The 14,153-nt window shown below is 39.6% G+C and overlaps 1 protein-coding gene across 1 annotated transcript in view; it reads left to right on the forward strand.

Annotated features, from left to right (window-relative positions):
- The first annotated feature begins 39 nt into the window (after nucleotides 1–39).
- The window catches only part of C5H4orf47 (chromosome 5 C4orf47 homolog), a 23,675-nt gene continuing 9,561 nt past the window's right edge, over nucleotides 40–14,153 (forward strand). The window contains exons 1-5 of the mRNA XM_025385489.1: nucleotides 40–195; nucleotides 3,733–3,905; nucleotides 6,342–6,561; nucleotides 10,420–10,557; nucleotides 10,659–10,734. Of these exons, the coding sequence (XP_025241274.1) occupies nucleotides 3,797–3,905; nucleotides 6,342–6,561; nucleotides 10,420–10,557; nucleotides 10,659–10,734 (543 nt within the window). The 5' untranslated portion in view covers nucleotides 40–195; nucleotides 3,733–3,796. The remainder of the gene's footprint in view (nucleotides 196–3,732; nucleotides 3,906–6,341; nucleotides 6,562–10,419; nucleotides 10,558–10,658; nucleotides 10,735–14,153) is intronic.

Raw genomic sequence — 14,153 nt, forward strand, 5'->3', positions numbered from 1 at the left:
GGGCAACACATCACACAATAAACGCCAGCTGTTGTGGAACGTGCAGAGGCGCTTCGCAGCCCAGGCGTGTCGCGGGCGCCCGGGAACCCTCGCCGTTCCCGCCGCACAGTTAAGCTGGACGAGCTGGGACAACCTGATCTCGGCTGTCGGAGTGGGTGTCCTCAGGAGAGGTGACTTGGTCCTCGCGGACGCCAGGTGTTGTCCCTTAGATACCTGCCACCTCCGTTTCCTTCCTGGAAAATAGACTCGTCATCACCTCCTCCAGTTTCTGCCCCTTCTTCACCTCTCACGACACTCTATCCGTACTTTTCCAAGGGAACGTGCCATCATTCGGCTATACTCTATTTTCTTGTCTAATAGATTGTAAGGTCCTGCGGGCAGCATCTATGCCTTCTTAAATCTGTGTTTCTAGTTTCTGCCAGCAAGCTGGCAGACTATCTGTTAAATAAATGAATGAATAATTTTGTAAATGTTGCTCAAGAAGAGTTAAGTAGTGGCGGGGCCGGGCGCGGTAGCTCAGGCCTGTAATCCCAGCACTTTGGGAGGCCGAGGAAGGCGCATCACCTGAGCTCGGGAGTTCGAGACCAGCTTGGGCAAAATGGTGAAACTCCCGTCTCTACTAAAAATACAAAAAAAAAAAAAAAAAAGTAGCCGGGCGTGGTGGCGAGTGCCTGTAGTCCCAACTACTTGGGAGGCTGATACAGGTGAATGGCTTGAACCCGGGAGACGGAGGCTGCAGTGAGCCAAGATCGCGCCACTGCACTCCTAGCCTGGGCGACAGAGCGAGACTCTGCCTCAAAAAAAACAAAAGGAAAAAGTTAAATATTTTTTCTTTTTTTTAAAATTATACTTTGTGTTCTAGGGTACATGTGCACCACGTGCAGGTTTGTTACATATGTATGTATACATGTGCCATGTGGTGTGCTGCGCCCATTAACTCGTCATTTACATTAAAGAAAAAAGTTAAGTAGTGGGGAAGTTCTAGGCAAGAATTTCTTCCTTCCCTCCTCCCTGGCTGGCTTGTGTGCCAGGAGCTGCTCACACGCGGGGATACCGTGAGAGCGGGGAACCTCAGTCTCGCAGAGCTCCTGCCCTTGTGGAGCCAAGTTTCCTGGGGCAAACAACTGTTCGTGAAAGGATCCCTCATGACGAAAATAAGATGGTGACCTAGCAGACAACCACGATGAGGGCTTGGAAGAAGTGCATGCCGCTGTGATGGAGTTAAAGAAGGGATTAAGAAACTGAGCAGTCGGAAGAATCAGTGTTAATGGCGAGGGGTGGGCTGGGGAGAGAAAGGGTCGGCACGCTGAAGTAGGTGGCTAAAGAGAAAGGGCATGGACAATGGTCCTGTGGCTGGAGAGAGCCCAGCCTAAGGACAGAAAGAGAACAGTTGCAGCCAAGGGGCCACGGAAGGGGTTTCCATGGTGACAGATGAGGCTGGCTGATACAGGGCCTGAGACATTTAGGCCCCAGTAGCAGCACTGGAATCCTTTGTGGTTGGGCAGGGGAGTGGAGCTTTGAAATATAAGGTAAATGAAAGTACTACATCTTGACTGAAGTTTGGTTTTAAAGCATCCCTGATTAATGGAAGAGGTAGGATGTGGAGAAGTGCGTTGTGCTTGCTTATGTTTTAGTTTAAAATGAATCTTCACTTGCTCCTTTGGTGTTACCTATTAGCAATGATTCATGACCAGGTGAGCCATTGTTTCAGGCTGGCTTGCAGAGAGGCACTGAAACAGCTTGCTCTGAATTTAAGGTAAAAGGCCCCGCGCGGTGGCTCATGCCTGTAATCCCAGCACTTTGGGAGGCCGAGGCGCGTGAATCACTTGAGGTCAGGAGTTTGAGACCAGCCTGGCCAACATGGTGAAACCTCGTTTCTACTAAAAATACAAAAATCAGCCGGGCGTGGTGGCAGTTGCCTGTAGTCCCAGCTACTTGGGAGGCTGTGGCAGGAGAACTGCTTGAACTCAGGAGGCGGAGGTTGCAGTGAACTGAGATAGCGCCACTGCACTCCAGCCTGGGCGACAGAGCAAGACTCCATCTTAATAAGTAAATAAATAAGTACATTTAAGGTAAAAGGTTCTTACCAGCTGGGCGCGGTGGCCAGCACTTTGGGAAGCCGAGGCAGGTGGATTACCTGAGGTCAGCAGTTCGAGACCAGCCTGGCCAACATGGTGAAACCCCGTCTCTACTAAAAAAATACAAAAGTTAGCTGGGCGTGGTGGCGGGCGCCTGTAGTCCCAGCTACTCGAGAGGCTGAGGCAGAAGAATCGCTTGAACCTGGGAAGCGGAGGTTGCAGTGAGCCGAGAGCCCGCTACTACTGTACTCCAGCCTGGGCTACAAGAGTGAAACTCTGTCTCAAAAAAAAAAAAAAAAAAAAAAATTCTTACCTTGGGTCACAAACTGGGAAGACTACCCAATGTTTGTTTTCTTCGCTGTGTATGCCCAGTGCTTAGCTCATAGTTGGTACCTTAAAAACTTTAGGACGGGATGGATGTAAGTATTCTTAGCTCTTTGGGCCTCCTCCTTTTTTTTTTTTTTAGAACATGTCTACTATTAAAAATTAATTTCTTACCTAATATAAATGATGAGTTAATGGGAGCAGCACACCAACATGGCACATGTATTCATATGTAACAAACCTGCACATTGTGCACATGTACCCTAGCACTTAAAGTATAATAAAAAATAAAAAATAAAAAAATTAATTTCTGGCCAGGCACGGTGGCTCATGCCTGTAATCCCAGAGCTTTGGGAGGCTGAGGTAGGTGGATCACTTGAGGCCAGGAGTTCGAGACCAGCCTGGACAACATAGTAAAACCCTGTCTCTACTAAAAATACAAAAACTTAGCCGGGCATGGTGGCGCGTGTCTGTAATCCAGCTACTCAGGAGGCTGAGGCAGGAGAATCACTTGAACCCAGGAGGCAGAGGTTGTAGTGAGCCAAGAACATGCCACTGTACTCCAGCCTGGGACTATCTTAAAAAAAAAGAGAGAGACTCTGTCTTAAAAAAAATTGGTTTCTAAATAAAGAGTTGCATGTTTAATATTTCACCTTTGTTTGAAGTGGTCATTTCCAAAGAAAGCTCAGAGCTGAAGTACGACCGTTAACAAATACTCAGAATTCATTGTGGAATTTTTGTTTTTGTTCTTGTCTTTATCTCGCCTACATAATTGTTCTCTTCCCCATTCCCTTGATAATTTTGCCAGTGGCACATTTATTATGTTTATTTAAACTTGAAAAAACCCTCAAGAATTGTAGGGTAATACCTAGATGTGTCGTGCACTCTGAAAAGCTGTTATATTTTCAATATAAGGGACAGTGCAGGATGCTGAAATCATTATGTGTGAACTGTAAAAATGTCTGCCTTCTGTAATTAGGATTTTTAAATCTACCCTGAACTTCTCAGGAGGATTTGTTTATAATACACCATACAGTAATAATTTTATCATTTCCAACAGATAAATGGCAGTGTAATAGATGATATCTTACACATTCCTTTGTAATCGTGGGCACTTCACATGGAGAGTCAAGGGGGAGGGCTCATACGGGTAATTCTGAATCCCACTGTTCTCCCCGCCTCCACAGACTGGTTCTTTCCCCATAGAGTATGAGGCTCTTGTTTCATAGTAAACCTTAAAACTCTCAGACTGAAAGTAATTAGAACTGGAGATTAGTAACCACTGTTTTCTAAACATTTCCCTTTTATTTTTATTTCCAATGTAAAGTAGGATTTTTCGATAAAAGAAGTGACCCTAGGGAAATTTTGAAGTTAGCAGTGTAGAAAGCACCACCATGCCTACCGTGCCTGCGGAAGGAGGGAAAACGGACATGGAAAGGATTGGCCTCTTTAGTGAGATGGAGTATATTACTGTGGGTGATAAATATGTGTCACAGTTTAATCGTAAGTATATTTGCTTTCCTCTATGGGTGAATAGTGGGTATTTTCTAGATCAAATTTAGAATTTAGTATTTACATTGAATGATTGTTTAGTGGTTTATATTTTAAAGCATTTAGTTCTAAAGTTTGTTAACTTGTAAAATTTCAATGGAGTTAAGCGATTTCATTTATTTATTTATTTAGAAACAGGATATCTGTTCCCCAGGCTGGAGTGCAGTGGCCTGATTATAGCTCACTGCATCCTCAAACTCCTGGGCTCAAGGGATCCTGCCATCTCAGCCTCCTGAGTCCCTGGGACTACAGGCATACACTACCATGCCCAGCTAATTTTTAAATACTTTGTGGAGGTGGGGACTCTCACTATGTTGCCCAGGCTGGTCTTGAACCCTTGACCTCAAGAGATCCCTCCCCCTCAGCCTCCCGTAGTGCTGGGGTTAAGAGGCATGAGCCACTGCACCCAGCAAGAACTTTATTTTATGAGAATAGGAATCTGGTTTTATGAGGGTACTCTATCCTCATTTATTGTCCTCATAGGTAATTTTATTTCTTTTCAAAAGTGCCTGGCAGTTTTCTCCCAGAATATTTTGGTTAGATGGGACACTCCCCTATGCAAACAGCGTTTACATTTGCATCCAAGAAGGCCATCCATTGTTACCTTCCTGAGAAATGAAATGCTAAGTGAATGGCTGAGGGATTTTACAAAAGTCATAAATAATAAAAAGAGCTAATATACATAAATATTTAAATGTTTCCATTCAATTTTCGGATATCCAATTACTTCTATATAATAATACAAAATAAAACACACTGATTTGGAGATATCTCCAAGATACACTGTCAAATAAAAAAGCAAGGTGGAGAATGTTCTATATAGTGTGCTAAGCATTAACAATGTGATTCTTCTGAGACAGCATTTAAAACAATGAAAAAGGATACATATGAAAACATTCGCTTGAACATACCTGAACATTCTTTGGGAAACAAAATGATTCTCTCTTTGCCTGTGGAAGAAGAATTGGGTGGCCAAGTATGGGAGAAAGACCTGTTGTGAAAATGTTTATACTTCTGAATTTGGAACTATTTGAATGTATTACCTTTTCAAAAATTTAAGTTGACCAAGTGTGGTGGCTCACAGCTGTAATCCCAGCACTTTGGGAGGTGGTGGTGGGAGGATTGCTTGAGGCCAGGAGTTCAAGACAAGCCTGGACAACATAGTGAGACCCTGTCTCTACAAAAAATACAAAAATTAGCTGGACATGGTGTCCTGCGCCTATAGTCTCAGCTACCTTGGAGGCTGAGGCAGGAAGTTAAGCCCTGGAGATTGAGGCTGCAGTGAGCCATGGTCACACCACTGCATTCTAGTCTGGGTGACAGAAGACCTTGTCAAAAAAAAAAGAAGTTTAAAAAGCTCAGTGATACAGGCCAGGCGTGGTGGCTCTTGCCTATAATCCCAGCACCTTGGGAGGCTGAGGCAGGTGGATCACAAGGTCAGGAGTTCAAGACCAGCCTGACCAGTATGGTGAAACCCCGTCTCAACTAAAAATACAAAAATTAGCCAGGTGTGGTGGTGCACACCTGTAGTCCCAGCTACTTGGGACTGAGGGAGGAGAATCACTGGAACCTGGGAGGCGGAGGTTGCAGTGAGCTGAGATCACACCACTGCACTCCAGCCTAGGGAACAGAGTGAGACTCCGTCTCAAAAAAGAAAAAAAAAAAAAAAAAAGTCAAGGATACAGATTCACGTTTTAATAGCCAGTTGAATTAGGGATTGTATGCACTTCAAAAAATTCTCCATGTTACCAAAGTTCTCCTCAAATAGAGCTCTCCTAGATCTAAATTATGAAAGATGTTTTAAATACTTATCAAAACAGCCTTTAAAAAATTACTGGGCTACTAGTATTTCACTGTATAAATTCCACAGTTTAAAAATCTGTTCTCCTGTTGATGGACATTTGGGCTGTTTTATGTTTTTGATTATTATGAATAAAACTGCTATGAACATTCTTGTTAATGTCTGTTAGTGGCCATGGACACTCATGTGTCTTGAGTATATGCCCCAGAGAGGAATTGCTTCAATTTGAGTATGAAACACCCGTCTCTTAGACCTACGGACACACACTGACTGCCATCTCACACAGCGCTTCCTAGTCTGTAGTTGGAGAAACATTGAATTAGATCACTTTAAGGTCTCTACCAGCTCTAAAACTCAGAGTCTATCACCAAGGCCTTAAATATTACAATGTTTTGGTGAAAACCACTTAGGTCTTATTGTCAAGATAGCCCTTCACACAGAGCTCTCAGGGAATATTTCAAAACAGTGCTCTAGAGCTCAAAATTCATCATTGGCCCAAATGGTATTTGGAAACTGTTCTCTTCTTTTTCATGTCCTTTAATTGCTAGTAAGCTCAAAATTATCATCTGCCTAATTTATTTTTAAAGGACCATTTAATGAGGCTGCAAGCAAAAGTAAACAGATGCTACCTGGGGGATCCAAAGCAATGTCAGACCTTCAGGCAGGTTATTTCGATCCCCGTTTTGTAAGGATTTTTGAAGGAGAAGGCTACGTGAATCTGAATCAAGTGAGGAGACGGGATATGATGGAAGCAGCCAGAAAAAATCTAGGCAAAGCCTTCTTCCCTAGTAGTGGAGAGAAAAAGCCGTAAGTGTTTTTTGGGGAAAAGTCTTAAATAGATTTCCTGCACCTTTATCCCTAAATTAAATGTTTGTTTTTCTGTGGGACTTACTTATGTAAGATGAATTTTTAAGTGTTATTCTTAGTTTGTCTCAGGTGGAGATAGTTGTATTGGATGATTTAGATTGACAAGTAATCTTGATTAAATATATTCTCATTATATTAAATTTTAGATTATCTATATCACTGTGCTCTATTTGTTGATATAATAAAAACAACTTAAATAATAAAATTTGTTTGAAAACCTTGCAAAGTCAGATTGGGGAAAAAATTGCCTTTAATTATCATGTCTATGCCCCTGACTATTTTTTCTGCTGTTAACGAAGTATAAATAAAAGTGTAAGGCTGGGTGCAGTGGCTCATGCCTATAATCCTAGCACTTTTCGAGGCCAAGCTAGGAGGAATGCTTGAGTTTGAGACCAGCCTGGGCAATATAGTGAGACCTCATCTCTACAAAAGTTAAAAAATTAGCTGGGTGTGGTAGCATGTGCCTCTAGTTCCAGCTACTCAGGAGGCTGAGGTGAGAGGATCCCTTGAGCCCTGGAGTTGGAGGTTACAGTGAGCTATGATTGAGCCACTGCACTCCAGCCTGGATGTCACAGCAAGACCTTGTCTAAAAAAAAAAAAAAAAAAAAAAAGTGGAATTAGGATAATTTTTTTTTTTTTCAGTTGGAGTCTTGCTCTGTTGCCCAGGCTGGAGTGCAGTGGCATGATCTTGGCTCACTGCAACCTCTGCCTCCTGGGTTCAAGTGGAGGAGGGTTCTGGGCCACACCTGGCCAGAAATTCTTTTTTGATGAAGAAAATAATTGATCAAAAATACATTATTTTTAAATTATTGTGAAGATATACTTATGAGGTTTAACAGTATCTTAGTTATGACAACTATCAATGTTCCCTTTAAATTAGTTTAACATTAGACCATTAAGTCAATGTAATGTTATATAACTGAGACTTAAGACGTAATGTTCAGTGAAACCCTGTCCCTACTAAAAATACAAAAAATTAGCTGGGCATGGTGGCACGCACCTGTAGTCCCAGCTACTCGGGAGGCTGAGGCAGGAGAATCTCGCTTTAACCCCGGAGGCTGAGGTTGCAGTGAGCCGAGATCGCACCACTGCACTCCAGCCTGGGTGACAGAGTGAGACACCATCTCAAAAAAAAAAAAAAAAAAAAAAAGGTATTATTCATTCACACTCAATAGCTTTGACTCTCTCAATTTATTAATTTGATAGATGATAACTGAAGTCTAATTTTGTGTATATTTACTGTATTTTTTGAGACTAGTAAAACTACTTTGTATAACTTATACTTCCTTCTAATTCTAGTAGGCAACGTCAGCCAAAATTATTGTCTCTATTAAGAGTGAGGATTTTTGGCTGGGCACGGTGGCTCACACCTGTAATCCCTGCACTTTGGGAGGCTGAGATGGGCAGATCACCTGAGGTCAGGAGTTTGAGACCAACCTGGCCAACATGGTGAAACCCTATCTCTACTAAAAATATAAAAATTAGCCTGCCATCGTGGCAGGCGACTGTAATCCCAGCTACTCGGGAGACTGAGGCAGGAGAATCACTTGAACCCAAAAGGTGGAGGCTGCAGTGAGCCAAGATTGTGCCTCCAGCCTGGGCGACAGAGACTCCATCTCAAAAACAAAACAACAAAACAAAAAAGAGTCAGGATTTTCGGTGGGTGCGGTGGCTCATGCCTGTAATCCCAGCACCTTGGGAGGCTGCGGTGGATGGGTTGCTTGAGTCTAGGAATTTGAGACCAGTCTGGGCAATATGACAAAAACCCATCTCTACAAAATACACAAAAATTAAGCCAGCGCGGTGATGCATGCCTGTAGTCCCAGCTACTCGGGAGGCTGAGGTTGCGGGGAACGCTTGAGCCGGGAGTTTGAGGCTGCAGTGAGCTGAGATTGCACCACTGCACTGCAGCCTGGGCAACAGAGTGAGACCCTGTCTGAAAAAAAATAGAGTAAGGATTTTCTTTTTTTCTTTAATTTCATCTTTTTCTACCTTTTGACACTTTGGATAGATTTGAATTATTTTTTATTATTATTACTGTTTCTTGAACTTTTTCATTTTCTTAGATATAAATTTAGAAATGTGATTTTTTTCCTTTTGTCACTACTTTCTTTCTTTTTCATGTAATATGTGAAATAACTTTTTCCTATTTTTCAGTCTTTTCTCCTGCCTGTGATAAACTTTGACTCATGTGGTAATAATTGGGAATTGCTACCTTGATACATTAGTTTATAATATGCTTATATTCATCTGTCAGCCAAGAAATAATAACAGTTTCATAGTTAGACTAGGTTTCCTTTTTTAAAAAAATTCACAGATGTGTGAAAAACATCTATAATTTAGTGGATACAGAAAGTGTTTCCAAAAAGGGAGACTGGTGTCATAAATAAGAAGCCCTTATACAGAAATTTATTCAACACCAAATTATGGAACCATAGTCATTTATTATGTATGTATGTATGTATGTATGTATGTATGTATGTATGTATGTGAGATGGAGTCTGGCTCTGTCATCCAAGCTGGAGTGCAGTGGCGCTATCTTGGCTCACTGCGATCTCAACCTCCCAGGTTCAAGCGAGATTCTCCTGCCCCAGCCTCCCAAGTAGCTGGGATGACAGGCACAGGCCACCACGCCCAGCTAGTTTTTTGTATTTTTAGTAGAGATGGGGTTTCGCCATGTTGACCAAGCTGGTCTCAAACTCCTGACCTCAGGTGATCCACCCACCTCAGCCTCCCAAAGTGCTGGGAATACAGGCGTGAGCCACCACGCCCACCTCCAGAACCGCAGGCATTTAATAAATTCTAAATAGAATGACTTTTAATGCTTGTGTTAAATCATGCTCTGGGTAAATTATGCCTGTCTGTGAATAGTTCTCCTTTCTCTGCATTATCCCTGCTCTATTTCCTCGTTGTATTTTAGAATTTCATTCTATAGGTTCATAAAGAAGGATTAATTAAAATATGCTTTCCTACCATTTGTAGACTGAAGGTATTGATAATAAGCAATCAATGTTGATGTCTTTCAAGTTTTTGAAATTTTTAACTCAGATGTATGAACAGTGTCAAGTTTTGATAGTAATAAGGTTTCATTTGTCTTGTAGACCTTTTTCTGATTATTAAAATTTGTTTGCTTCAATGGTAACTTAAGAATTAGAGACTATGACTGTCGCTAACAATAGTTATTCTTATTGTGGAAGTTTTAACAAAAAATCTGTGAAAGTGCTGGACAGTAAACACTTTAATGATTTTGCATAGATACTGTGTGCCCAGAAAATTTAACATTAAAATGGAAAAAAAGAAAATATTTGGTTAATTTTTTCTGCAGTAAAGTTATGAGATATAAACCAAACAGAAGAAAATTAGCACCCAAATTCCCTGAGTCACTTTCCATCAGTAGTGGAAACAGCAGTCTTAAATATTTGTTTTGGAAGTGTAGTTTCTTGTGGATGGATAGTGAGAAGTAATTAGCCATTTATTAGCTAACTTGCCATAAAGTGCCCATAAATTAATCTAAAAACACAAAAGACTCTGTTTATTGTTACAGTTAACTGAATTAATGGGAATGATTCTAACTTCCTAAGGATTATGCAGTTTTACTTTTATAGAATTTTTAAAATAATACAAATATTAAAAACATATCTCACATCAAAATCTGTGACTGAAGAATGAGGAAAATGAAATTAGATTAAAACTATTTTTTTCTCTTTTTTCCAATCTTTTTAAAAATTATGGTAAAATAGACTTAAAATTTGCCATTTTAACCTCTTCCTTTTAAAACACCAAAAAATTGTATTTAAGATGTGGCTTAGGAAGCTACTATGGAACAATAGGTGGTCCAGTCCCATTTTTCAGCGCACAGTCAAGACCTCGAGAAAAATATAAGGCACCTGGAAAGAATTTATACACAAACCCAGGAAAGAAAGGAACTGGATATGGGTAAGATATTTTTAGTACTTTGTCATATCGTTTTGTTTTGAAATTTTAAAAAATTAAATTTCTGAACTCTGAAGTCACCGTTACTTACTTTGTTTCCTTAGCTATGCAAATATTACCATAGGTAAACAGTTTTCACACTCTGCCGACTTCTATGATGCAGCAAAACTAAATTATAAGGTAAAAAATCTGTTTTGAATGTTTCAACCTTTCTTTTATTTAGTTAACTCGATATTAATAATTCACTTGAGGCTGGGTGCAGCGGCTCATGCCTGTAATCCCAGTGCTTTGGGAGGCGGAGATGGGCAGATCCCAAGGTCAGGAGTTGGAGACCAGCCTGACCAACATAGTGAAACCCCATCTCTACTAATCTTACAAAAATTAGCTGGGTGTGGTGGTACACGCCTGTAATCCCAGCTACTCAGGAGGCTGAGGCAGGAAAACGCTTGAACCCAGAATGCAGAGGTTACAGTGAGCCAAGATCGCGCCACTGCACTCCAGCCTGGGTGACAGAGCGAGACTCTGTTTCAGTAATAATAATAATAATAATAATAATAATAATTCACTTGAGATCTAATTTTGTTTTGTTCTATCTATTTGTATCACTGGGGCAGTGGCAAACTCATGTTTATGAATTGTGATAATTTTACTGTTCTATTAGATTTTCATACCTTGCTGTATATTCTCTCAGCTCTTTCCAGGATGAATTTTATCTCTTGCTATGGTTTACCACATCTATTTTATATCTCTCTAAACTAGCTGCGAAACTTCTATTAGCCTGGCCTGATCAACTATGTTCTATTTTAAATAAAGAGTTATATCCTGACCCTTAGCCATATTCCCAACACACCCTACTATCTGTGCCTGCAAAAATAGTGGTAATACTTTTGGGCTGATCAAGAAGCCATTACGATGAGCGAATGGGATGGAGGAGTGGAGGGGTGATGGGAAAAGGTGGAGGTTAGAGAATGGATGAATCCTATGAGGAGACAGAGGAAAGGATAGGAGAAAACTGCTCACTTTATTAAATGGCAGAGATAAAAACTGAAATTTACTAGCATATGCCTCTTACACTCACTGTGTACCATATTTGACTTATAATGAGACCTGTTCCTTTATATGGGGAATGTCTATTTGTAAATAAATAAAGGAACCCTTATAAATTTTAGAACCATACGAACAGAATTTCACAATATCACCATAACATAAAGAAAGCTGGTAGTAATGAAAAGTCAAGTTAATTTGGACATAAAGCATTAAATGGCAATCACTTGATAGCTTTTTGTTTTTGTTTTTATAGGCACGCAGGCTGTAACAGTTTTGCTATGGTAATTTTAAATACCAGTAGAATGTGAGAGAATAATGACCATTTTGCTGACGGGCATGTCCAAACCCCAGGAACAGTTTTCCATTAAATTGGGCAGAAACCTTGGTTCTTATAAAATTGTATATAAACTAATTTTCATCTGTAGGAATAATAATACGTACATACTACACAACTACATACAGTGGAATTTTATAGTGGCTCAGTAATTAATCTTTTACCCTATACTTATTGGGCATAAGATACTTTCTTAACAGAAAAAGCTCTTTTATCCTCATTTTTAGAACTTATACATAAGGCAGAAATTTTATATTCCTAGATTTACTAATATCCTAAAACTAATTTTGAAAAATGTATCTTGCTTTTTCTTTCAGTATTAAAAAAAGGTTACTCCACTGTCTTCCTGCTTGAATTGTTTCTGATGAGAAACCTGTTGTCATGCTCATTTTTATTCTTCTGTGTTCAATGTGTCCTTTTCTCTGGCAATTGTTTTTTCTTTTTATGACTCATTTAAGCAGTTTGATTATGATGTGACTTTGTGTTGTTTTCTTTCATCCTTCTTGTGCTTGAGGTTTATTGAGCTTCTTGGATCTATGGGTTTATAGTTTTTCAAATCAAATTTATACTATTTCCAGTTATTATTTCTTCAGATATTTTTATCTGTCTTTCTCTTCCCCTTCAGAAATTCCAGTTACATGTGTATTAGGCTTCTTGAAATTGTCCCACAATTTACCAACGTCCTATTAACTTTTAAAAAATGTCCTTTTTTCCTTCTATGTATTTCATTTTGGTTAGTTTTTATTGCTGCATCTTCAAACTCACTAATCTATTTTTCTGTAATGTCCAATCTGCTGTTAATGTCAACCAGTGTGTTTTTAATCTCATACATTGTGGTTTTGCTCTCTAGAAGTTTGAGTATTTTTAATGTCTTACCTGTCTCTACTTAATTTTTTGAGCGTACAGAATATACTTACTGTCTTCATGCCCTTTTCTGTTAATGCTAACATCTATATTAGTTCTTGGTTGATTTTGAATAATTGTTTTTTCTTCTCAGTATGGGGGTCATATTCTGCTACTTTGAATTACTGGCAGTTTTTTTTTCACTGGATGTCAAATACTGAGGATTTTACTTTGTTGAGTGCTGTATATTCTTGTATTCTTGTAAATGTTCTTGGGCTTTGTTCTGGAATGCTGTCACATTACTTAGAAATGGTTTTTATCTTTTCAGGTCTTGCATTTCAGATTTGTTAGGTGTGATAGGAGCTATGCTCAATCTAGGGCTAGTTATTCCCCACTACTGAGGCAAGACCTTTCTAGGTACTCCGTCGGATGCCGTGTGAATTATGACATTTTCTTGCACAGCTGATGGCAACCAGCACCATTCCTAGTTCTATGTGAGAGCCAGACACCGTCACCTCACAGTCTTTCAGGTGGTTCTTCTCTGGGCTTTGAATAGTTTTCTCATACATCTGCTGACCAGTACTCAACTGAACATTCTAGGGCAGGGGTTGGTAAGACAAATACAGTATTTTTCTGGTAAAAGGTGACCATGCTCTAGCAAAAAGTGATCCTAAAACATGATATTATAATCACACATGAGAATCACTGAGGGTGACTGTTAAAACTGCAGATTAATGGACCATACAGCAGACCAATGCAATCAGAAATCTTTGAGGGAAGGGCTTGGTGATTTGTAATTTAAATAAATTATCAAGTGATTCCCATGACAACTAAATTTTGCGGAACACTGCCCCAAAAGATCAATAGAATAAATTTTCAGTACCATCGTTGTGATATGGAAGAGTGGAGAGCAGATCACCAAGAATGAATGAATGTCCTGCAAGCTGGAGAAAGGAAGAGGACAAGCAAGGGCGAGAGAAAAATCCCAAAAGAGGAAAGGATTCTGAAAGTGCTACAGTGGGTTCCTAGTAGTGAAAGTTAGTCTTCTCTCAAGTAACTATCTATTTTAGATTTCATTTATCAAGTGTTTTCAGTTCAGTTTGTTGAATGATGAAATACCAGATTTTATATTTGCAAAAGTGAAAAAAAGTATCAATATTCACTGTGTAGTTGTTTTTTTGAATCTATATTTCATAATTTGATTTTTGCTACTTTATTAATAGCCAGTGATTTTTATACTTAATATTGTCTGATAGAAAAGATTATAACATAAGAGGAAAACATGGCTGCTGTTTTGCTTTGAATACTAGATAGCAATAAATATTATAGAAATGTAATATATACATATATACATATCTCATATATATCTACATCT

Source organism: Theropithecus gelada, chromosome 5, assembly GCF_003255815.1.
Source record: "Theropithecus gelada isolate Dixy chromosome 5, Tgel_1.0, whole genome shotgun sequence".
Lineage (NCBI taxonomy): Eukaryota > Metazoa > Chordata > Mammalia > Primates > Cercopithecidae > Theropithecus > Theropithecus gelada.